The sequence below is a fragment of the Phoxinus phoxinus genome (assembly GCF_949152265.1).
Source record: "Phoxinus phoxinus genome assembly, chromosome: 7".
NCBI classification, from domain to species: domain Eukaryota; kingdom Metazoa; phylum Chordata; class Actinopteri; order Cypriniformes; family Leuciscidae; genus Phoxinus; species Phoxinus phoxinus.
Window position 1 is genome coordinate 26,850,110 of NC_136882.1, and position 25,165 is coordinate 26,875,274.

Genomic DNA, 25,165 nt, shown 5'->3' on the forward strand with positions numbered 1-25,165 from the left:
CATAAAAGTATTCCCAAATTGGTCCATACTTCACTCTTAATAATGAAGCTTCTTTACTGCGATTGATGGTTCCATGAAGAATCCATGAACCTTTCCATTCCCCAAAAGGTTATTTAAAGTGGAAAATGGTTCTATAGATTATTAAAATGTTCTTAACACCATGAAAAGCTTGGTTCTTTTAAGAACTGTTCACTGAAAGATTCTTTGGGGAACCAAAAATGGTTCTTCTATGTGGCATTGCTGCCAAAAAAAAAAAACTTTTAGAATCTTTATTTTTAAGAAAGTTGTGCCCTATTTTCGTTCTGAAGTCACAACAATATCCAAGTTGTTATTCACTGAAAACTTGACATCCACCTTAGCTTTCCTTGAACCTTTCATGAGAACCGTTCAGATCATTTTTTTCTTTACAGAGAATTTGTCAATTCAATACACAAAACCAGTCTGAATGACTGTTTTGGTTTAAAAATAAAAATAAATTATTTTCCTTTTTCCCCTTTTTGAAATTTTAACGCTAGTTACCATTCGGTGTCATTGCATGAAAAAGAAACAACTTGTGCTTGTCTTCAGAATTTAATTTCCACCACTTTTATTTTGCTCTTTTACATACCTTTTCGTGGAATGAAAGTAAGCAGTATTAACATTCTACTAAACATCTCCTTATATGTTTCACAGAGGGGGACAACATGCAGGTTCTGAACTATGCAAAGTGGAGTAAATTTGAGGTAAACTACCCATTTAAGCTTAAATTAATTTAAAGCAAAAAGTCCAGCTTTTATGTATTCCAATCTTGTTCTCAAAGAAGGAGAACAAAGAACAGAAAGATGAAGTAGTTGCAGGTTATTCTTTTGAAAAAAAAAAGTATTTTTTTCAGGACAACTGCACACTGAGTGTTTGAGAGTTCTGTCTGTCAACAAGCATCAGCAAAGACCAATGAAGCATCTTATAGTACTGTACATCTAACACACCACATTTAAGTTATCAGAAAACTGAGAGCTTCAAATACTCTTTTTGTGAACTCCATAGGCATACCCCGCCACTTTCGCTACATTGTTTAATTAGAAAACAGGAACAAAAATAGCTGATGGGAGACCTGCAGTGTTCAAATCCCACTGCTTATCAAAGTTATTACTGCAGTGAGGGGATTCATGCTCTGTCTGGGACCTGCTGGTTAATTAAAGCTGACTGTCCTCTAGAATTCTCCAGCCACCATTCAAGACCAGGTTAGGGATGCAGACGGGCTGGGTCGTGAGTGTCACGGTTGCGGTTGTTGATTAGGCACACTGATGGCTGGGAGAAATAGGTCCCTTGGGAGAAATAAGTGTTGTAAGGTCAGAGTTGGAGTAATGGAGGGGTTCCTTTATATAAATAACCTTGGTGTGGGAGTGGGGCCAAGGTATTCCCTCTATGGGCAGCACCTTCAGTTTAACAGGGTTATCAATCATGACGTCCAGGGTTTACAACACAGAGATGCCGAGCGGGAAAGACACTGAATGATCAGGGGTCTCATTTATAAAGCGTGCGTATGCACAAAACGGGGCTGGAAACGTACGTACGCCAGTTCCCACGCAAAGGTTGTGATCTATAAAAAACGAACTTGACGGGAGAATGTGCGCACCTTTAAGCAAACTTTGAGCGGTGCGTACGCACATTCTGGAGACAAAGGGAATTGGCGACACTGATGGTGAGCTGGAGTTAAATGTCTTTTTGGTCACTTTTAGACAGAAAATCTAAATAAAATTACACATATTATACAGAAATATAATTCAAATAGAATTTCACTCACCAAGCCTATCACTTGAAGCAAATATCCACACCTTAAATGTCCGCGCCAGTGAGCGCGTTGGGCCGTTTACGCATATCTAACGGCAGATGAAGTAAAACTGTAAATCTTCATTATGAGTCCTAATCATAAATAGGCTACAGTGCATGTTCACAATAACAGTTTAAATAAAATAATGATTTAAACTATGTTTTACTTCTGATTACTAAACTATGTCATATTACATTTAGATTAAATATGACATTCTCATTAATGGAGTTAAACACTTAAACTAGCTACATGAAATTTACTGAAAAGTTAAAATAGCCTATATATATAAATAGCCTATAAATATTTGTCGTGGATGCAATGCTTTTGAACACTTTTCTTTTGGCATACTGTGTTTTAATGTTTTAACTACAGAGATAATTGCTGCCTATGATAATAGCAGATTGTGCAAATATAATGCACAACAAGGTCGATCTGTTTCCATTAAAAATATAAATCAATTAAAAATACTATTTGGTCAGTGGAAAAGATTGAGAAAAACTTTCTCTGAAATGTATTTTACACTATTTGATTTATTTATTCAAAAACAAGGCAAGGATAGGCTACTAAATGATTTGTATTAATGTAATGTGACGGCACATCTGTATTTAATATTTTCCTAATGTCTTGTACCGTTAAACATGTTATCACGTGGATGAATAATCATATGCAAATGATATGCAGATGAGGATATGCATAGTAAAGCGAGGCGTTGTAAGCTCCATATATGGTTATTTCGGGGAGGAGACGCATGTGCGCACAATCTTCAGCTGAGTGGGATTTCTAAAGTGAATCCTGCGCAGTTTTTGGCGTACGCACGGTTTTATAAGTCTGAATATTTTTTTTGCGTAAGCCATTTTGGGCTTTCGGGCGCACGTACACTTTTAGTAAGGATCCTACGCACAGTTTTATAAATGAGACACCAGGGAACTGCTCTTCATTGAACTATATTGTAATTCTAAATGACTAACCAACTGTGTTGAGCTTTATCGAAGTTTAGTCCAAGATGTTAATGGCCAACTACAACTACATTTTGCTGTCACATTAAAAGGACAATTCACCCAAAAATACAATTCTGGGTAACACTTTATTTTAGTGTTGTTACATGTAGTTACTTACTATAGTAATAACTATAAACTATGCATAATTTCATGCAATTAACCCAGAACCAAACCCTAATCCTAACCTATAGTAACCCTATAGTAAGTACATGTAGGTAAATAATACTACAATATAATTACACAAGTCTTACTCATACATAATCTCACACATTAATCATTAACAAATACCAACTGTATAGCATAAAAAAGGTACGTTTACAGTCTTGAACAGGCACAGCATGGTATGTCAAGTGATACATTCTTTGTGTGTTCATTTTTGTTTTTGTCTTAACCAGAAATGAACGTCACAAGCAACGTGCAACAACACATTATCTTATAAACATGGTCCCAATACATTTTATCTCAAAGTACAACAGAAAATGGTCCTACCAAAAAGTCACAGTCTGAAGCAAGAAAATGTATAAAATCTGTAAAGTAATAAGCAGACTCAACTGATTGCTATGCTATTAAAGTCAAATAGCAAATCCACTATTGTAAAGGTCAGGATTTAAACTGTTAATGAAACATTTATTCTTTTTGAGAGATTTATATCTTAAGTCTGAATTGAAACTAATAAAAAGTTTTTGCAAAACTCTAGACAAGAAATCTTTTACTTGAGAAACTTGCTTAAAAAAATCTATTAGAATAGCTGTAGTGCAATTATAACATATAGGGGAATGCAAAGGCCTAATTAACATCAAGGTGGCCTTTGGAGAAGAGATCAAGCAGACCTCATTAACCTTAACCATATAATAAAACACAACCAAATACAGAATAGCCACTGCTTCCTGTTTAAATATATATTAGAATGAAGAAGCTAGTGTCTGCCCACAACAGAAACATACAAATGTTAGTCTATGCTGATTTATGACAAGACTGATTTCACATGAAAATGTATCTGCTGCAGATTTTATTATTTGTATTAGCTTTTTGTTTTCAAAGTGTATTACTGTACTGTTTCCCATTCATTTTTACAAAAACTATTTTGTGTTGAAATCCACTTCATTTTAGATGCTGGCAATGCATAATTAAAGGATTAGTTCACTTTTAAAGTGAAAATTCTGTCATCATATACTCACCCTTAAGTTGTTTCAAACCTGTATGAATTTCTTTCCTCTGCTGAACACAAAGGAAGATATTTAGAAGAATGTCAGTAACCAAACAGTTTTTGGTTCCCATTGACTTCCATAGTAGGAAAAAAATATACTATGGAAGTCAATGGGAACCAAAAACTGTCTGGTTACTGACATTATTCTAAATATCTTCCTTTGTGTTCAGCAGAGGAAAGAAATTCATACAGGTTTGAAACAACTTAAGGGTGAGTATATGATGACAGAATTTTCATTTTAAAAGTGAACTAATCCTTTAATGTTTTGCTTTACATAATTAGACTTATTTTATATAATATTTAGAATAGATATATATAATCCCCCTTATATAATTATATTACAATTAATAGGGGACACACTTCTCATTGTAACGACTGAGACAAATCAGACAAAATGTATTTGTTACATTTAGCAAATAATCTTTAAAACTCATTCTGGGATCTATGGTCCTATCCCCCCCAACAAGGGCAAGAAGGGTCTTGGTTACCATGACTACGATCAGATAAGTTGGTTTTATTGCTGTTAAAAATGTGGTTACGTGCAAAAAGCAGAGGCCACAGGTAAGATCCACATCCCTTAAAACAGACTTTCCTGCATTCATTTATGGACAAACTGATCTGTAAATGAACATGCACCCCAGGACACTGTGTGAATGATTTACTGTCTTATGTAGTGTCTTTTGATACTATTATGTCTTTGATACTATGTATTTTATGATAGAACCAACGGTCAATGTAACCCCACCTGTATCATGATCTAATTAATCCTAATTAAATGACTTCTCATAGAATGCAGTGTGTGTTTGTTATATATATCTGAGTATAAATGGACACAAACATCAAGGCCTATGTCTAACCACAATTGAGACAGAGCCATAAATCCCCCTTTCTTATTGGTCGAGCCTACCCTGAGAGGTGGGACCTTTCTCTGACTTTAAATGGCCTCTACACAAGCTCTTCCCTCTCTTGGCCTTCTCGGTACGTTCGCATAGCTGTCCTGCGAGGCCAAGCTAGGCCCCAGGGCAGCAGGGCTTGACCCACAACCAGCCATGTGCTCATTCAGGAGAGAGAGGACTCTCTCAACCAGAACAGAATGAAAGGACAACATCAGGAGTGTGGCACAATGTATTCATTCAATGCAGAAGAAGTCCATCGCAACTCCAACCATCAACTCTTCCTCCCTTCCCCTGTTTGCTCTGCCTGTCTTTTCTGGCCCAGGGCCGGCAGGCCACAATCTGCACTCCAGCCATGGGAACAGAGTCAAACGCAAGTTCATCACCAATTCTTCAGTCAATGCCGAATAAATGGACTGAGACTCATGGGACCATCAAAATCCTTCTTTAGGAACTTGCATGTTTCACTGCAAAGGCCATGCAAGTATACATGTAATGGGGTGCTCTGAAAATGATAAGCTGATGGTTCTTTTCATAGTTAAATGGATCTTTTCTATAGGTCCATTTCCTGCTTCCGGTTTCATTCTGTCACCCACCATTTTACCTATGCATGTATGTGTGTGTGTTTAGTTTAGATATGTTTGTGATTTAGATAATAAAACTTGTGCACAATACGTATTTGGATCTGATTCTCTGCTTGCAACAAAGTTTATTTTACAATTTAGATTTTGACTACAGGCTCTTAGTAGTACTGTACAGTAAGAAAGACATTTCCCTCCCCCGGAAATTAATCTTTCTTAGAATTAATAAACAATTAGGACTGAGTGTTCATGGGATGAACAGGTGGATTTGATTGTAATATAAATTTTACTCCATTTAAGTTAATTCTATTAACTGATCCAAATATTCATAATCAATTATAACAAGTTATGATTGATTATTAATATTTATTTAGAGCTAATTTGCAACATCATGAAAATAGTAATGTAATGGACCAAAAATGTTGCTTCATTGTGTTCATAAAAAATAATTATCTTTCTCTCCTTTGGAGTGAAACATGACAGACATTTTTTTGTGAGATTCACACAGGAATCTGTTCAAAACTGAAGTGCCCTTTAAGGCACCATATTTATTTTTGCTGAATAAACCCTGACCTACATTTTATTGCAACCTGATTTCACTTCAAGTAGCAAGGGAAAAAAAATCAGTTTTCTTTCATTTCTGTCAAGGTTAGTGTTCATTTGTCTCCCAGTTGTGGCAGTTCACAACAGTTCACAATATTGAACTGAAAGCCATTGTGATTGAAGCCTATGATGAACTACACCTCCACCTACAGTACTTGCTGAGTTCTCTCTCTTTCGTTCACCCCATCCTACCCCCTGTAAACTTTGCCCCTCTCTGAGGGAATACAAAAGCCTTCCTTTACCTGATGGGATCGCATCATGGAAACCTGGCCCCAGAAATGTCATTAAATGCCAGTCTTTGGTCTTGTTTCTTTCTTTTTTTTGCACTGAATATTTTAAAATGCTCTCTACCATGGGAACAATTGAAAAGCCATGTAAGAACAAAATTCAAGCTTTTCACAAGGATTAGACTGTCGAATCTTAACCCAAATAGTGTGATACATTAAAATTTATTTTTTGGATAGTAAATTCTATGTGACTCTGCTGAGGGCCTATTTTAACGGATGATCTTTCTCCCTCTGTGTAGGCAGATGTAAAAGTTAGGACTGTTTTTTAAAGGTAAGTGCCATTAGACTCTCTCCAGATGCTGTCTTTTCTGTTATTATCGTATTATCAATCATCAAAAGCCCACTCTATTCTATTACCATTCAAACCCAATTCATAATTTCTCTGCAGTACTACTATAATAAGCCATTTAACTTTTTGTCCATCAAAGTCAAACAAAAATGGTATTAGAAGTCCTTTTTTTCTTTTGAAAAACATGTACTGATAAATCAAGCAGAATAACACAAGGAACATGTTAAATTGAAAGTAAATGTGGTCAGAATTGATGTTGACTTCAAAACTAATATTCACTGATTTAAAGTAAAATAGGATGAAAGAGTAAAAATCATGGGCTTAATAAAATGGATATTAAGTACATTATCTGAGTGTGTGGGTATGCGAGTTATGTAGAAAGCATTCTGATGTATATATATTATGCATGTGCTAAATTGGGCTCACAAAAGGGGGGGGGGGGGGGGGGGGCAAACTTTGCTGTGTTCATTCCACGGTCTATTCATTCTCTGTCAAATTCATACCAGCTAGTTTGAGCGAAATCTAAATGTGGCTACTGCGTTCAGGCCGCCTGCAGCACATTTCTTGCACTCCCACACAGCAGTGTGGCATTAAATGTGGCAGTCAGGCAATACTGAGGGTGTGCTGATGGTCGGGGGCGTCAGTGCCATTAAATCGCATGTCTGGTACCTGGAGGCAAGCAGGCGCCCGGCCATGTGGTTTATTCACGTCCACCGCCACGAGCTGCCATCCTCCAGACGCGTCCTCGTGAAACATCTGCCACCAGGAGAGATGGAGAGAGAGAGAGAAAGAATGAAGGAGAAAAGGAGGGCCAATTGTTAACAAGTGTGGATGACTGGCGGTTTGTCAGTTAACATGCAAAGTTAAATAAACAAAAAAAAATGTAAATGCCATGAAAATGCATTTTTGAGAACACAAATGTAGCAAATAAATTGGGGGGGGACATAAGCAAAAACAAGTTGGCTACAAAGACAATTGGCAATCTCAAAAACAATTGGCAATTATATTATAATTCTTCAGCAACTTCATAACCATTTTATAAACACAGGCAAGGTCACAAGAAATTGACTTCATGATCCAGCGAGCATCTATTCACATTTCAGAATCTAAATGCGCCATGACTTCACTATGACAGATACGAGGAGACAGCGGCGGAGACAGCGGGGACTAGAGTAGGGAGGCGATGCTACAGCAGGCACCTTGAATCTGGCAAGCTACTCATATCCATATGTACACAGCCCAGAACTATCAGACGTCTCTGTACTTGAAGCCTTTTTATCATCTGCCTAGTGAAAATCGGAAAAAATGGATTGTTTAGAAAACGAATAGCCCACCACTGTTCAACAAACCACATCATTTGATATTTCCATAACACAAAAGGTGTGGGATTAGATGCTCGTATATGTGCCACATTAAATGTTGCCGTACATTTTACGAATATATATATTGAGCTTCAGACACTTTGTGCCCCCTCCCACTATTTGCATTCCCACCCTAAGCACAAAAGTGAAAATCTGCCTATGGCTGTTCCTGATGTACACTGCTGCTGTTCCACTTATGTCTGTCTTTTATCAGTTCAGAAGAATAGATAACCAATTAAACCCACGAGAAATGACAGTCATTAAGCTCACAATGCCCCTTCAGCTCTGACAGATTAAAAAGGTTACTACATAAATAGATATTTAAAAAGTTTCCCCTCATAGTCTTGTAATTATAACTTTGCAATTCATGTGGTAATCTTCTTAAGGGACCTTATTGAATTATATTACTTTTTATAAGACAGTCACAAAAGGGATGGTGCAAATCTTGCCAAAAGAGTATCATCAGGCCCCAGGAGAACCTAATTCTTTTTTATTTCTTTCAGATTAAAGGCATCATTCCGGGTCGTATTGTCTAACACTCAATAAACCAAGGTTTTGTGTACCCTAAGAGATTTTTCTTCAATAAGACACTTCAGCGTAATTAAAAGTAAGACACAGAAAGGCTATTTGTTTTCAAGGTCACAACACTTAAATTTGTTAACTCAGGGTCATTTTTTAATTCTGGTTAGTCAGTGGCTAGCGTTTTCACACTTTACATTTATAAACCATTATCATTCTAATTTGCATATTTATGAGGTCACAATAACATTGTGACCTGCTTTAATAAACACGTGTCAAAAAATGTATACAAACGTTACAATCACAGTACCAATGTAAATAAATTGATTGTATGAATCTGCTTTCTTGTTACAAATGGATAAAAAAAAAAAAAAGACAACGTGAATTAACTTTCAAAACAGTAACAGACTAAATAAGCTGATGTTTCTTGCCCAATATTTCATGACAGGAAGATTCTCACACACATTCCTAAGCTATTTCTACCTGTGAAGTTTTAACCACCCAAAATAGCCTTACCTAGACCAAGAGCAAAAGACTACATTATACCGTTTTTGCTGCACACATTAAAGATAAGGAATCGATTCAAAGTTTCGTAAATGGAAATGGACTTAGAAAACTATATTTTACTGAAGACAATTCAACTTTGTGTTCCTCAGAATGAGATTTGCCTTATTGCTTTTGGAAGGATTTACTGCAGATTGCAACAAAACTGTATTCCATTTTTAAACCTGTGGCCTTTCTTTTCTCATTTCTAAATTATTTATTTCATTGTAGTATGGTATTCTTTGGTATAGTAGAGTCTTGTGAAATCTGTCAAGAACATGTACAGTTCACGACCATTCAAAAGTTTAGGGTCAGAAAGAATCAGAAATATATTTTTTCAGCATGGATGCATTAAATTGATTAAAAAAAAAAAATTCAAATAAATTTAGTTCTTTCTAACTTTATATTCATCAAATAGTCCTAAAAAAAAGTTTATCATGGTTTCCATAAAAAATATTATGCAGCAAAACATTTTTCACACTATTGCTGGTTTTACTTGAGACTTTTTTTCAAAAAACAAGCTGATCCCAACTTTTGAACAGTAGTGTAAATAAAGCTATTATTTTTTAACAAAAACAATAAATATAAATTATTATTAAATATATATTTAAATGACATTATAAAAGTATTTATACATCATAACATTACATTCTGAAGAAAAAAAATCCAGAAAAGTTGGGAAACTTTGTAAAATCAAGAGTATGTGATTTGTTAATTATTTTTAACCTTTATTTAACTGACAAAATTACAAAGAACAGATTTTTTAAGTTTTTTCACTGACCAACTTTTGTGTATTTTGTAAAAAATAAATAAACGAATTTCGATTTTGATGGCTGCAACACACTCCAAAAAAGTTGTGACAGAGGCCAAATAAAAGTGAAAAACTAATAGAATATCCAACTTAAACTCTTTAAAAACAGTCCACAATAAGTAGGTGAATTGGTAATAGGCGAGGGTATTATGATTGAGTGTAAAAGGAGCATCTCAGTCTTTGTAAGTAAAGATGGGTCATGGCTCATCACTTTGTGCCAAATATCTTGAGAGAATTGTCAAACAATTAAAAAATTACATTTCTAAATGCAAGATTGAAAAAAAAGAAAAAATAATTTAGGTATTTTACCTTCTACCATACATAATATTGTGAAAAAATCTAAAATGAAATGGGAATCTCAGCACATGTAGGGCAAGGCAGGAAACCACTGTTGAATGTGCGTGACCTTTGAGCCTTCAGAAGGCATTGCATGAGAAACCATCATGCTACTCTGTTAAATACAGCCATATGGGTTTGGGATCTTTGGAAAAGAACTTAACACAGTCTGCTACTGCATCAAGAAATTGCCACTTGTCTGTTATGCAGGTATAAAAGCAGACATCTGCCATGGTATGGGGTGCATCAGTGCACTTGCATGTGTGTGAAGGTACCCCTGATGTGGAGGCATATACTGGTATTGTACAGAGACATATACTGCCATCGAGGCAATGGCCAGGCCTCATTTTGCACATGCTAAAACAGAGTGGTTTCTAGACACTGTACATCATAGAAGGTATGTGCTTGACTGTCTCTTATTGAAAATGTATGGCACATCATGAAAAGGAGAATCAACGATGACCACAGACTGTTGAGCAGCTTGTATCAGGCAAGATTGGACAAAAATTCCACAATTAGTATGCTAAATTCCCAAACATTAAAAGTGTAATTAAAAGGAAAGGTGATGTGACAGTGGTAAACATGGCTGTTGCAGTCATCAAGTCAAAATTTGTTTATATTTACAAAATACAAGTTAGTCAGTGAAAACCAGTGGAAATCTTTTCTTTGTACTTTTGTCAGTTAAATAAAGGTTCAAGAGAATTAACAAATCACAGATTCTTGATTTTATTAGATATTACAAAATGTCCAAAATTTTATAGATTTAGGGTTGTATAAGACATGACAATTTTCATTCATGTATTCCAGTAACAATAATAAGATTTGATTTGGATTATAGTAATGAGAATTTCCAGAGTCCTTGGTTTTCTTCATGATTTGTTATTTTTGTTTGTTTCATTTTGAGATGACATATGCATCAGACATTTCTTCATGAGATTTACCCCACTAAAGCAGTGCTGGAATAAGTGTTGTGTGCTATAGCCATTATTTTTCCAGAGTGCACTTCTACAACCATAAGACTTGAATAACGGTGGTCAGGTCACTCCTGTGCTGCCAAAAAAAAGCTGCCAGGTCCACTCATGCCAACCTTCAAGGCTTTGCTCCAGGACTGGCTCTGGCACTGTGACTGGCGCAGTCAGGGAGACACTATGCCTCAGTTCACACAATTACACACACAACTTTTCACACCACGCCCCCGCTCCAGATTTTCTGTGCATTTGCACCATTAGCTTGGTTAGTGTGAATTTCTCACTAAACATTAGGTAGGCGATGGTTGTATAAAATCAACAGGACAGGTTTTCCCACAGGAGAGCTTTGCAGGCAGGAAAGCAAGAGCATTTAGGGTTAATTGATTCTCTCGATCAGGCACATCAAATCCAAGCTGAATGACACATTCTCTGTCTTTTCCTTTCTTTCGGCCTGCTGCGCATTCAGCCACGTTCCTCTATGACTCACCCTTGAGTCTGCCAGCCGACCAATCAGATCTCTCTGTGCCGTTCGGGGCCCCCACCTGACAAGCAGCCAAATTTATTTAAAAAACAGCTTGCTGTTGGGTGTATCCTGCCTGCTGAAGGCCAGGGAAGCCAGACTCACAGCCTCCAGGGAATTATGGGAAGAATTCCTTCAGATGTCTGTGTTGGTGTGCATCGGTCGGTGCTTAATAATGATACATGCTGATTTTTATATTTTTGCTTTGGTTGGTTTAATTGCATCTGCCCATATATATTTTGAAAAGAGGGATGATCAAAGAGATGAACAAATGTGGAAAATAAATCACACACCAAAGCTTGCTTGCTTTCTGTACAGATGTGCTTAAGTGTGTTTGCATTTACCTGTGTAGTAGCTGTTGACGTGGTGCTGCTCCGGGATCCCCACATTTGCTGGAACTGCACCCTGATCTCAGCAAAAGTTTCTATAATCACAGCGATGAACACATTCTGGGAACACAAGCAAACAAAATGAATGAATGTCGATAATTGATGAGATAAATTAAATATAAAAAATTCTATATAAATTATATATTAAATGATGCAGAAAATTCAGCATTGCCATCGCAGAAATAAATTCAAATATATCAAAGTAGAAAGGTTATTTTAATATTTATAATAATATGTATTATATTATTACTACTGTTTTTACTGTATTTCTGATCAAATAAATGCATAAGAGAGAGAGCATAACAGAGATCCCAAATAACCCTGACTTTTCTATGACTAGAAATGAAGGAGGACCCATGTGCCGATTATCACTATGTTTTTGCAGATCACTGGTGTGAGAAGAAAATGCTTTTTCCACCTTGACCAGCCAGGCGAGGAAGAAGATGAGCGTGATGAAGTAGAAATATGAGCGCCAGCGTGGGAAGCTGTCGATGGCTCGATACATGATGAAGACCCATCCCTCCTGAGACGCAGCCTCATATACTGTGAATATACTGGTGCCTGCAAGAGGAGATGACAAGAAGGGTCATGACGGGGACAAGAGAGGACAGAGGAGGGGGAGAAGCTCATGTTTGAGATGTTCCTGTGCCCCCAGAGTGGTCTGACTGGGCACTGAGACACAAAAATTCAGACATAAACACAGTCTGGGCATTAGTGAACCTTGTCAGGTGCTTCCTATTACCCAGCTATGTGTTTCGGTCTCCAAACAGCTGAATGAGATGGTTATCTGCCCTTCTGAAGTACTCTTTGGTTCCATGTTGTGCCGGAGTGTAAAAGTATCAGTATATCAAAGGAACTAGGCTAGGAAGAACTACACACTCAAAGACGGATTGCATTCATGGCTATTATGTATTTTTGCTTATGATTATGTATTTTATGTCTTTTTGATCATACAAGTGTGATTTCATAAAAGATGAAAGGAAAGAGGACAAATCCTCAAGGAACTTATATGAGTAGTCTTGTTTTTTACAGTATTAATTCTGTTATTTAGCCACCCTCACACTTTACACAAAGGGAGATGGTTAGCAGAGTATTTCATTGCCTTTTCCATACAATAAAAAATGAATGGGGCTAAACGTCATTATGTCACCATCATGGCAAAAAGCATTTTTTTTCTGGGAATGCCAAAGCGGACAGCACTCTCAAGGAATTACCTATAGTAAATGTTTCTGATCAAAGATCTATTCTTTGCCAATCAAAATAAAATTGCGTCGTGCAGGTGTCGTTCATCATTAATCACGCCACCGGTCTCGCGCCACTCTCTCACGTCCCTCGACCTCGTCCTGCTCGCCACAAAAATGTAATGGTTTTGGCCTTGACAACTTTAAAAAATAATAATACAAATAACACAAGCACATAACAAAATGACTAAAACAAACTAATGCTGGGTTACAATTCGCATACTATTCATCCTAAATAGTATTTGTAATTAGAATTAGTGTGTCCCAAATCATAGTATGTTGAAATTAGTATTCCAAATATACCTATTTCCAGTTAGAATTCAAAGTGCAGATCCATGCACACTTTAGCTAATATCGCTCACAACCCATAGTGCGTTGGACGAGGATGCGATTAGAACTACAACCACACATAAAAACAGCATTGTGAACTTTTATAAAGATACGTTTGGTCATTTTTTTTTAAATGCATCATTATGCAAATCTCAAAGACATAAGGAGAGTCTCTGCATGAAAGACCCACGACTGGCAGATCAAGATGCTACTACATTTCTCTACGATACGGTAGGAAAGTAAAATAAATTGAATATGGAAGATTTTAAATGTGACAAGATGATTGACAAGGCAGTTTAAACGGTGACAGGATGCACGCAACTAAGCGGCAAAGCAGTCTGTAAAAGACACAATTATGATAAAGTAGTATGTCCCAAAGCTTGCCTAATCTTTTGCTCAAAACTCAAAAAGTATGTACTTTTTCTTCACAAAAACAATACATACTTTAAGGGCATAGTATAAGTAGGCTAATTGGGACGCAGCATGAAATTAAAAAGAAAATAGACAACAAAAAAACTGCAATAGTATATAAGTAATATTAAAATAACACTGTTTCTTACACAGCTTAGAAATTACATTATAAACAAATGACTTATTTCATATACACTGTGTATAATGTGCTCTCTAGTTCCAAGCCCTCAATGATGTTATCTCTGCACTCACAGTGACCCATGATGCCGTGCTGCGATATGGCTGCCGAAAGCCAGCAGGAAGCATGCCACTCAGTTCTGCTTCCTGCCATTTCTCACCAGGTCCGAGGGCAGAATGGGCCAAGGACACTGGCAGGGCCCTGTAAAGGTTAGCTTCATCACCAACCATATATACACATACTGTATCCTTCACAGGGACCCATGTTGATGAAATACACTATTTCACTTGGCTTTTTCAAAAAACTGTGTTAAATCAATATGTAATTTGCATTAGATAAAGTACATGCTTCAGTATAAACAGTAACAGAGTCTTTCCCCGGATGAATTAGAGGGAAATGCACTTGTTGGCAAACTAAAGACTTCCATTAAAAATCACTAAGGGATAAATCATTGTCTCCAGAGATACCTAGCAAAGGAAAACCTATTCACATTTCTTACTGGATGGCCTAAGAAGGGGTATCAAGACTAAGACAATATTCCAAATGCCTTGACTGTGTTCCTACAACTCTGTTATTAAAGTTTAAAATTAAACAAAAAAAATAGAGATTTAATTTAACTAAATCAAATACATTAAAATAACGCATACAATTATAAACTTGATCTAAAAATGTGATTATGATAAAAAACATTTTTTTAACAACATTGTGGTGGGGTCAGTGAAACCGTTGCCAGTCCAACTGGATCTGCAAAAAATATATATTAACCCTGATATGGGACCTTTTTCCAATCATACTTTATGTTTCTGCCTCCCTGAATCTTGGAAGCCAAAATAAGCCATTGTTGTTGAGGCTGCAATCTGCACTGTGAACACGGATGAATGGACGACAGATCACTGATGCAGGAGCGGTTCTGGTTGACTTACACATGACTTATCTGTGTACTGAACTCTATAAAGAAGACGAAGAAGGGCCCTTTCGCCGATCTCAATGTTCTGTAAGTCAACGGTTCAAAGCCCCAACTGTTTTTCTAGGGAAAAGCCTCCCTTCATGGCTATTTGGAGATTAGTACCACTGCTCTGTGCACCTTTCTAGTGGATTTATCTCAAATGAAAGCGATAAAAATATGGCATGCTGCTCCGTACAGATCAAGGTGCTTAAATAAACTGGTCTATTTGTGAAGCTGCCTTCCCAATGCTTTGAAATATAAGCTTTGCTGAAAATATTACATTTCCAAAATGCAGAGAGAGAGAGAGGGCATTTATCTGTTAATGTTTGCTTGCACATAATGCATAGATCAACTCAAAACACTTCAGCTAAAAATGCTACAATTAATCACACTTTGTCAAAAAAAGACATAATTGTTCTTAATCACTGTACATAATTACAAAGGGCAGAGATGGTATCATTTTTCACAGACAATTAAAACTAGATCAATCAGGCTTATATTTCCTGGTAAAAAAGGCCAGAGGCAATGTTTTATTGAAGTAAAAAAAATTATAATATTCATAATATAATTAATATTTTTAGCAACAGCAGGATAAATTGTCCAAGAGCAAATTGGAGACATGCCACAAAAAAAGTGAAATATATGGCAGGTAGAGCTGTGTTCAGAACTATTTTACATTAATGCACATTCTATACCATATTATTATATGCTTGGTAACTATTAACTGATATAAATTATTACTACAGTAATATGTTAATATGTTAGTTAGGTTAGTGATTTTATCTTTGAAGGAAGATGCTGAAATTTTGCATTGGCAAGCACTACTCATATATTCTTCAGAGAACAGAGTGGATGAAAATTAATAGAGAAGAAACAAAATTACAAACATCATTTTATCATGCAAGTGCCGCAATGACTCACCAAGCTCATTGAAGCCACTATATCCGAGTTCCTGTCTGCTAAGTCCCAAGTCTTCCATAAGATCCATACACTTAAACCCCGCTGGACACTGATAACCCTCCCCGTTTGGAGAGCAGTGCGTATCAGGAATCGCAAGGTTGTTCCATGTCACATTACTGGAAAAAGACCAGAGTGAGTTTTCAAAGAATCATTATCAAATGTTATATCTTATCAAATAAACCACTATATTGTAACAGGCCATCTGGTGTTTTCACAGACTAGCAGTGTTATCCTGGTTCTCTTTGGCAACACATAAAGTCAGCATTTGGGACTGACAACCGTATTTACTAACAGGTGTGACTCTAATTGCCCTGTACACGAGACAGGAGTTTTAAAGGAGAATATACATGCAGGATAATAAATGCATACATTATATACACATCTGTCTTCACATGTATTCATCATCAGGCTAAGCAAAAGCACTTGGTAACCAAGTGTAATTGAAATGGTGCTAAATACCAGCATAATTGAACATTAAACACTATCAAGTTTTTTTCCTTTTGTCATCTTGCTCAAAACCATAAAATAATGACATTTTTACTCTTCACATTACAGTAAGTCCCATGAAAAGCATGCTTGCAATCAGGTTTAAGTAATGTCAACATAGGCTACATTCGACCTACATAATTGAATCTATTAGATTGCATATTTAAGAGAATTACATAAATCAAAAGCAATCAAAAGAAATCAAGTGTAGAAGGAAAACACACACAATCTGTTTTCCTGTTTTTCTTTACACACACACACACACACACACACACACACACACACACACACACACACACACACCCACACACACACACACACACACACGCTACTTTCATGTTTATATTTTGCTTAGCTTATAGACTGTATCCGCTCTATTGCATAATTAAACTGTATTAGCACTCTAAATAAAACTTACGACCTTAATGTCCCTGAAAAATAATAAAAAGATATACCTATTCGAACACACATGCACATGCAGACAGCTTTAGATTGGACCACAGGTGTTACTTCAGGAGGCACTTGATGTCTCTAATGAAAATTAATGCTTTCAAATTGGCTTGCCAGACATACTTTCAAATTGTTTATTAAAGACTCTGAAATGAGTAGGGATCATTGATTGCAGTATCACAAAGGCCAATCAGAGGCACAGCGGTGAATCAAAATAGCTTTAATTATACAGTGATAAATAATCCACCAAAGAGATCATTCCATTGAATAAACTGATAACAAACACTAGTCAAAAGATACTGATAACATCATAAAATGATGCATTAAATCTAAGTATTGTACACTTAGCCTAAATGGATAAGAAATGCTAGGGAATACAGACGGAAACAGAGATTGTATCATATTGATCACCTGTCATAACTTGCTGCCTGTAATTGAGAGAAATGTATGGGACATTTTCTGAACAAGGGGGTAGTTTATGATTGGCAATGTCACAAGGCCTGTGCTCATTTATATTTTAAGAAAATAAAACAAAAAATAAAAGGTTGTGACATAAAATCTAAAAAAATATCCCCAATAGACACAAGTCTGGAAAACTCCCTAGCACATTTATCCAATTGAATCCATGCGTAATTCAGATAGCGACTAGCCAAGGACAAGTATTGTACAGTAGTTCTGCATGATGATCAACACTGAGTTTTTCCTGAAATACACTTCCACTAGCATGAAGGATTAAAATACTGCCTGTCTACATATATTACATGGCAGACAATATTTTGTAACCTATGACTAACACCTTTTGAATAATAATGTTGAATGTCAGTGCAGTGAGATATCTCACAATATAAGAGCTCTTTTCTCTCATGCACATATAGACGGATTGAGGCCAGGCAGCTGAAAAGAGGCGAGCATGTGCATGATGCCCAGGCAACACAGGAAACGTTAATTATTGTGATTAGTGCTCAGCACACTCTTCTGTTGCTGATGGTTTAGGTTCTTTGTTTTAGTGCCGGCTCTGACACGCCACTCATCTGCAACGGAATATTAAATAGGCCTGGGTTTTAAAAGAGAACCACCTCCACAGCTCCATACACACGCTGCATTAAGACTGAGCTCAACCCTGCTTTCGTCACGCCCTCAAGTTGCGTGCGAGTGTTCCAGCAAGATTTACTGTTCATTTTTAGACATGAATTTCTGTTGGCTTTTCAAGCGCCTCCATGTGATTAGATATGAATGAGAAATTCAGACAAACATATCATATAATGTGGCTGTTCTTACTTGGAGGCCGTGTTTAGGAGGCCGTGACATCACATGATGAAAATTATGATCTGTTATTAATACCGTTTACAGATGCTGATGGGATTTGTATTCCAAAGAACAGATGTGTGTGGGAGGTGTATAGCAACAGACGCATACTTCTTATTTTGCTCTGATGCCAGGAAAAACTTCAGCATTATGTTAAATCCCCTGATTCATCCCAGGGATAATAAACCACAAGGAGTATGATAAAACTCACCAAACAAAGAGAAGTTTTTGATTTCTTGGGCTATTAGGTTCAATTATTTTATTGGATTTAAAGAGAACAGTTGAGAAAATAATGATGATGAAATTTTCTTACTCTCTCTGCGTATCATTGGTGACACAGTGAAAATTGAAGGTGCCAAACATCTGAACCCCCAGGATTCCATACAGGAGCAGGAAGAACAGCAAAAATATGGTCACACTCCAGATCTGTTCCCCCGACCGCCTGAAAGGAAGTGAATTTTAAGTGGTGGGTATGTTAACAAGATTACATTTATCACATTCTTTGGACTTGCGGGGCTCTTACTTGAGAATGTTGGTTATCCGGGTGCGCGGCAGTTCAAATCGGAAGTAGATTCGGAAGGCTCTGATCATAATGAGGGCCCTCGGTATGCGTAACATTCCCCAAGGTGACATTTGGTCCACAATCTCAGCTATTTCAAACACCTTGAGACCATTCAGACGAACAAGCGGATGAGTGGAGTTACCTATGAAGCTCACTCCTTTTTAATTAGAAAGAAACAATTTAATTTGGAAATAACACTAAACACAATTTTCAGACCTGAAGCACAAGAGAGACCCAGAGGAAGACCACCATGAAGCCATCAAACATGCACCAGCGGTCTTTAACATATGAGTTCTCTCCCTGGAAACAGAGGCAGGTGATAAGACACAGGCTGTAAATGAAAGTCCACAGGTGAGTGGCAGCTGGTCTACCGGTCTAATGAAAGATTGTGGCAGCTGTTAACAACAGAGCCAGCCAAATTCTGCAATGTGAGCACATCAGAGTATTTATCCTGTCAGACATTGCTTAACAAGTACCTAGAAAAAGTAAACATGGCACAAAAAAAATATAGGTAATGGGAACAATCAAACTATGTCTCTAGTGGTAGAGTAAATATTCAGGTAGAAGCATAACATGACCCCAGTAGCATATAATATATATTTTTTGAAAGTACTTATATTCCATATAGTCTTTAAATAAATATGAGGCCAGAAAGGGTTTGTTTTAAATAGAGTGCAGCATGTCACACAGCATGACACCACAGGGTTTGTCATGTCAACTACCTATTCACACATGCAGCTGGTGCACAGGAAATGACATCAGAGGTGTGACGTGCTCAGGTTTGTTTGTTTCAGTGCAGACTGCCTTCACGCTCCAGTGGCTTTTCTTTGATTGAGAGACAGATACTTTAGTGGATGAAGCACTTGTTCTCTTAAGACATCTGCCCAGAAATCCCCTGGGATTTCAGAGCCTCTGATCAGCTCCAGTGCTCAGATCTCACAGTGTATTAGTAGGCCACAAACATGATTTATTTAATGGGATGGCTTAAAATTTGTGTGAAGGTCTGACTGACTTTATTAATGGCAAATATGAGAGACTGAATTTGAAATAGTTAATACTGATGAATGAGTTACTTAATAAAATGAAAATGGCCTAATTCACAACATGATGAATTATTTACATTAAATCAATGATTAGACATTAGCATTAGTAACTGTTCATAATGCAGGATATACCAAATGACCAAAAATATGCCTGCTAACAGTGATAAAGAAAAACACAAGTCTGATTTTCACAGATCATAATCACTCCAACGATTGAAATACAAAACAAATATACTGGCCTAATTAACTGAGTTGAGGTCACTCATAATAATGATGCGAGTTCCTCTACTTCAATAAAATTAAAATGCATGTGTTAACTTAGCATATAATTGCTGCAAGGTTAATCACCCTGTCCTCATACGATCTCAGGATTTAAAAAAAAACTAATTAATTACGCTATCTTCTACATAAACCTTCCTGCTTTCCGTGCCAGAGGAAAGATAAAGAAAATCATGTATGCATCTTGTGGCTGGTTCAGAAAGCAAATGACTCACTATTCAGTATCTCTCTATGGGGTTGTTATTCCTGATTCACCAATTAAACTGACCACACGTTATTCAGCCACCTGCCTATTTTATTCACTTCCAAAGGACATTTTCCCCCTCATTCTATTTCCGCTATAAATCATGACGATGCTGATTGAGTGTGTTACCTTGATAATGCCCCTGATATGCATTTTGGCGATCATCTCTGCAGTGTAGAGGAACATCAGCAGTGTGTCCAGGGTGAAGGTGACATATTGCAGGGGCGGGTAGTGCTCAAAGGTCTTAGGTGTATTCATACAGACCGAAATGACACTGATTATAGCGCAAGCCCGCAGGAGAGAATGAACCCACTGAAGACAAAGAACACAATCTGTATTAGAGTGTGGCACATCCTCAGGGTTTCAGTGTTGCACCTTGTCCTAACTGGGGCTGTGTCTGTCCACTATACACTAATCAAAAGGAATTAGTTTAAAGAAATAGTTTACCTGAAAAGGAAAATTCACTATTCACCACCCAAAGTGACAAAAAAAGAAAGATTTGTGCACTATAATTTGTTAAAGGGGTCAGATAATCCCATTTTTGTACAAGTTAATATGATTCTGTAGGGTCTAAATGAAAAGTTTGTAATATACTTTAATTAAAAATTCTCATTAGTATTGTAAGAAAACACTAATTTAACCTGGTCAAAAACAGCCCTGTTTTCAGCACGCCATTTAAGTGGATGTGTCTTTAAATGATAATGAGCTTTTGTGGGGCGTTTCGACACAACACACGTGGAGTGTTGCCTTGACAACAGTTGAGGGTATATTTTGGAGAAAGAATGGCAGCTGGAGTCTCTGAGGACACATCTGTGCAACAGTATCAATTTGAACCGGAGTCGGACCCAGAACAAGATGACGACCCACGAAGAAGTTCGACAATTAAGGATCGAACCGGACGTTTCTGAATGGTTGGTTAACGTAATGTCACTTTGATCTATCTTTGTATGTACTGGCAGGGTAACGTTAGAGTAGTGAGATACGAACGCTATGTGTTTACTGATGTACCGGTATACTTTAGTTCATTGACAGATTGATGTTACAGCTAATGGTCATGAAAAACTTTTTTTCGGTAAATGTAGGCTTGTCAGTGATGAATAAAACTTTACACTCACTTCTTCTGGAGGTGCAGCAGGAACACGAATAGTTGGTACCGATTCTATTTTCAGGAGCAGCTTCTTAGCAAAACCAGCTTTATAGCCTACTGACCCTCGTTTATAAAGCAGTCTGGTGATAAATGATTCGCGCAAACATGAAAACATTGACTTTGATCGTGGGGAATATTCCCTTCGAAAACAAAACTCAGCCACTGCGTCTTCAGCAGTTCAGATTTAGGAACATTAAAATGACTGCTGCGTTCGTTATTACACCCAAGAACAGAACACCACAATCACTTAGACGGCATTCTACTCCAGCGTATCAACAATGGCGGACTATGATGACAGCTCGCTCAGGGCGGGTCTGTGTTGAAACGCTGCTGTCAATTAACAATTGTGGGAGGGGCGTCCGACCATGTCACGGTCAGACGGCTCGATTTGAGACAGGGGAAAACATATAAGGAGATTAAAAAAAAAAACACTGGATGGATTTTTATCATTATGTGATGGTTGTGTACAGGCACTGCCAACACACATTTCAGAACAATCAACTTGTAAAAGTGCATGTACCATTATATGACCCCTTTAAGTTGATAACTTTTCTTATGTCAAACAAATATTCACTGAAAATATTGGATTCTGTTGTACAGTAGAGGATTTTCAATGAATAGCAAGTTAAATTTAAAGCTGCTCCTCACAAAAAGCTATTGAATGGTTTTAGAAGACTTGGAATACAGCACACAAGATGTGCTACATTTATAATCTTTATTTGTTCTTTTTGAAGCTTAAAAGTCTCTGGTCACTTTTGTTATACAGTGAGAAAAAAAGAGCAGCATGAACATTATTCTGAATCTCCTTTTGTGTTCAGCCACTTACAGCTATCTTAGCTGTACAAAAAAGCATGTTATGCTGCTTGATATTGAAAACTGCTATTTGTCATGTATTTTTAATTTATTTTTTATTATTTTATCTATCTATAGCGGCTAATTAATCGGAAATCTTACATATTCACAGGAAATTGCGTATGACATTGCACCTACAGTTTGAGCTTATCGGGTATCTCTTTTGGGGGGGGTATGTGGGTCAAAAATTATTGATCTGATATCAGAGATTTGTTCACATACTGGTTTGTTGATCCAAAGAATGTCAGCACTGTCTGTCAGAGTTTCATCTGGCCCAAAGTCAGTCATGGGCTGGGCCTCGACCCGCGAGCTCTGCTTCCTCTTCAGCATGCTTGGGCTCGCTGTGCTATAGAGAGAGTGGATCTGAAAGACAAAAGCACATCGACCACAAATTCTAACTTAAACGACACATCAGGCAAAGCTCAAATTCTGTTTGTAGCCATGAGATGTATTCTTTCTTGGATGCTAACCGATTGTATATGTGTTCTAAGCAATTATATTACAAAATTAAATATTAGAAAATGAAAATCAATTTAGTTTAGCAAAATTTAGAAACAGTTTTTGCAATTTAGCAACAGGCTAAATGCTTATTACTATAATTATGTGGTATAAAAAGCACAGAGAGGAAAGTCCAAAGCAAAGTAACTACAGTGGCATGCAAACAGATTTGAGCAATGTATTCATTGTGGCTGTACAGTAGGACATGAGGACACAGCTCAGTATGGTACCAGACAGTATGTATCGTAGTGTTGCACAGTCTCCGTTAAACACAATCAAGCACATGATGTACATAAAACACAGACTGTTGACTTTACACTGAAATGCTGACTTACCTTCTGCAAAGATCACACTGGATCTTCAGCATAACACAAACGACAGGCGACCGATAATGGGACTGCATAATATTGGCACTAAAGCTATTCTTACCGAGGACAATAATAAAACATGGATATCACACACTCACTGAAACAAAGCGCACATACCAACGGGAAAAGTAAAGCTGAAATTGCTCCAGCACTGCACATAACATGCGATCAGGCATACCCTGTAAATAACACACAACAGTTAGTCAACATGGCATATGGTGTACCAAATGGGTACAATTATATCGACAAATAATGTCCACCACATCAGACAAGGAATATATGCAACACTGAGTGGCGGAGTCATGGACGGATGGGATTGTGGGACCAGGTTACTCACGGTCAGGCTCCTCATTGGTGCATTCATCCCCGGCATAGAGAGGAATTGAATTCAGTACGAAAGACAGCTGATTGGTGGAGTTGAGGCCTGTCCTGCAAGAATATCATTAGCCTTTTATTCCTTTTTATAAAGGAGTCCAGTCAATGAATGCTGAATGCATAACAGGTGAAAGCTTGACCTTTACATGTGATATCAACACAAAAGCAAAAAATCAACTCAAAGCAACTGTCATGCCCAGTAAGGTCGGGCAGGTTTTGTGCATAAAAAATCGTATAGGCTAACATGATGAAGTCAGATGTAACATAAAATACATGATCAAGGTCGTTGGAATGTCAATTTGGATCAATGGCAAGATGCACAAAAAGTTTGATTTTGATAAAAATGGGAAGTCTACAAAGGAAAGTTGAATCTTAAAAGTTCTTACATTTATGTCAAGAACATAGTGGTCTGCTAAGAACAGCTTCCACATAGTCACAGGCAATTTGTGAAGTAATTGCTACAGTTAGCATATGTTGATAGATAGAGGTTTGAAGACAAGTGAAAACTAAATTATAGGGTGTAAGTGCAGTAATGTAGGAGTAAGTTGCAGAAGACTACAATTACTCTCACTTCTTCAGAAAGGACTATTTGCCTAAAGGCAGGATACAATCACTAAACACTTTAATGGTGGCTGGTGCCGTTATTTTTTTTAGGCTGGCTTGTTACATAAATGTTTTGTGTTTTAGATTAGATTGTATAGGCAATGAGAAGGGATAATTATTCCCCCAAAGGCTTTTTTTGTTTTTAAAATTTTCTACAGAATATAGGGCATTTGCACATCAGACTAGATTTATTATCCAATTCCCACTACATTGTACTATGCTTGATCCAAGTTCTGTATAGGAATGAAGCAACCCCAAATGAATGAATAATATTAACACATTTTTCACCATTAAAATTATGCAAAACAGCTATCACCATTAAAATAAAATGTATTAAAAATTAGTCATGGCCGGAATTGTTGGCACCCTTGATAAATATGATCAAAGATGTCTGAAAAATAAATCTGCATTGTTTATCCTTTTGATCTTTCATTCAAAAATCAAGCCTTTCAGTGAAGTAAAATAATTGAAAGTAGGGGGGAATCCCTTTATGAAATAAATGTTTTTCTCCAAAACCCCCCCCCCCCCCCCCGACCCCTAGAATTTGTTATGAGTAAAATATCTCTGAAGTATATTCCCATTCATATTTAAACTATTTAGCACACCAGGGTGACTAGGAGCATGAATTGTCTAGCCATTACTACTTGTTTCACAGGAGTATAAATGGTGGTGGGGGGAGGGGGTTTTTTTTTGGGGGGGGGGGGGGGGGGGGGGATAATGAATCCCTCCATTACAATGAGTAAAATAATCAAAGAATATAATCATGTTCAGC

The 25,165-nt window shown here is 37.1% G+C and overlaps 1 protein-coding gene across 5 annotated transcripts in view; it reads right to left on the reverse strand.

Moving 5' to 3' along the window:
* The window catches only part of nalcn (sodium leak channel, non-selective), a 96,189-nt gene that overhangs the window by 62,854 nt on the left and 8,170 nt on the right, over positions 1-25,165 (reverse strand). For 4 of the 5 annotated variants that reach the window (XM_079618062.1, XM_079618060.1, XM_079618063.1 and 1 more), the window contains exons 2-12: positions 23,753-23,844; positions 23,533-23,594; positions 22,772-22,912; positions 20,680-20,862; positions 19,201-19,284; positions 18,946-19,085; positions 18,736-18,864; positions 16,143-16,297; positions 12,534-12,676; positions 12,071-12,175; positions 7,338-7,424 (exon numbers count right to left, since the gene is read on the reverse strand). In XM_079618062.1, the coding sequence (XP_079474188.1) occupies positions 7,338-7,424; positions 12,071-12,175; positions 12,534-12,676; positions 16,143-16,297; positions 18,736-18,864; positions 18,946-19,085; positions 19,201-19,284; positions 20,680-20,862; positions 22,772-22,912; positions 23,533-23,574 (1,209 nt within the window). In that variant the 5' untranslated portion in view covers positions 23,575-23,594; positions 23,753-23,844. The remainder of the gene's footprint in view (positions 1-7,337; positions 7,425-12,070; positions 12,176-12,533; positions 12,677-16,142; positions 16,298-18,735; positions 18,865-18,945; positions 19,086-19,200; positions 19,285-20,679; positions 20,863-22,771; positions 22,913-23,532; positions 23,595-23,752; positions 23,845-25,165) is intronic. The other variant, XM_079618061.1, reaches the window with a different exon arrangement.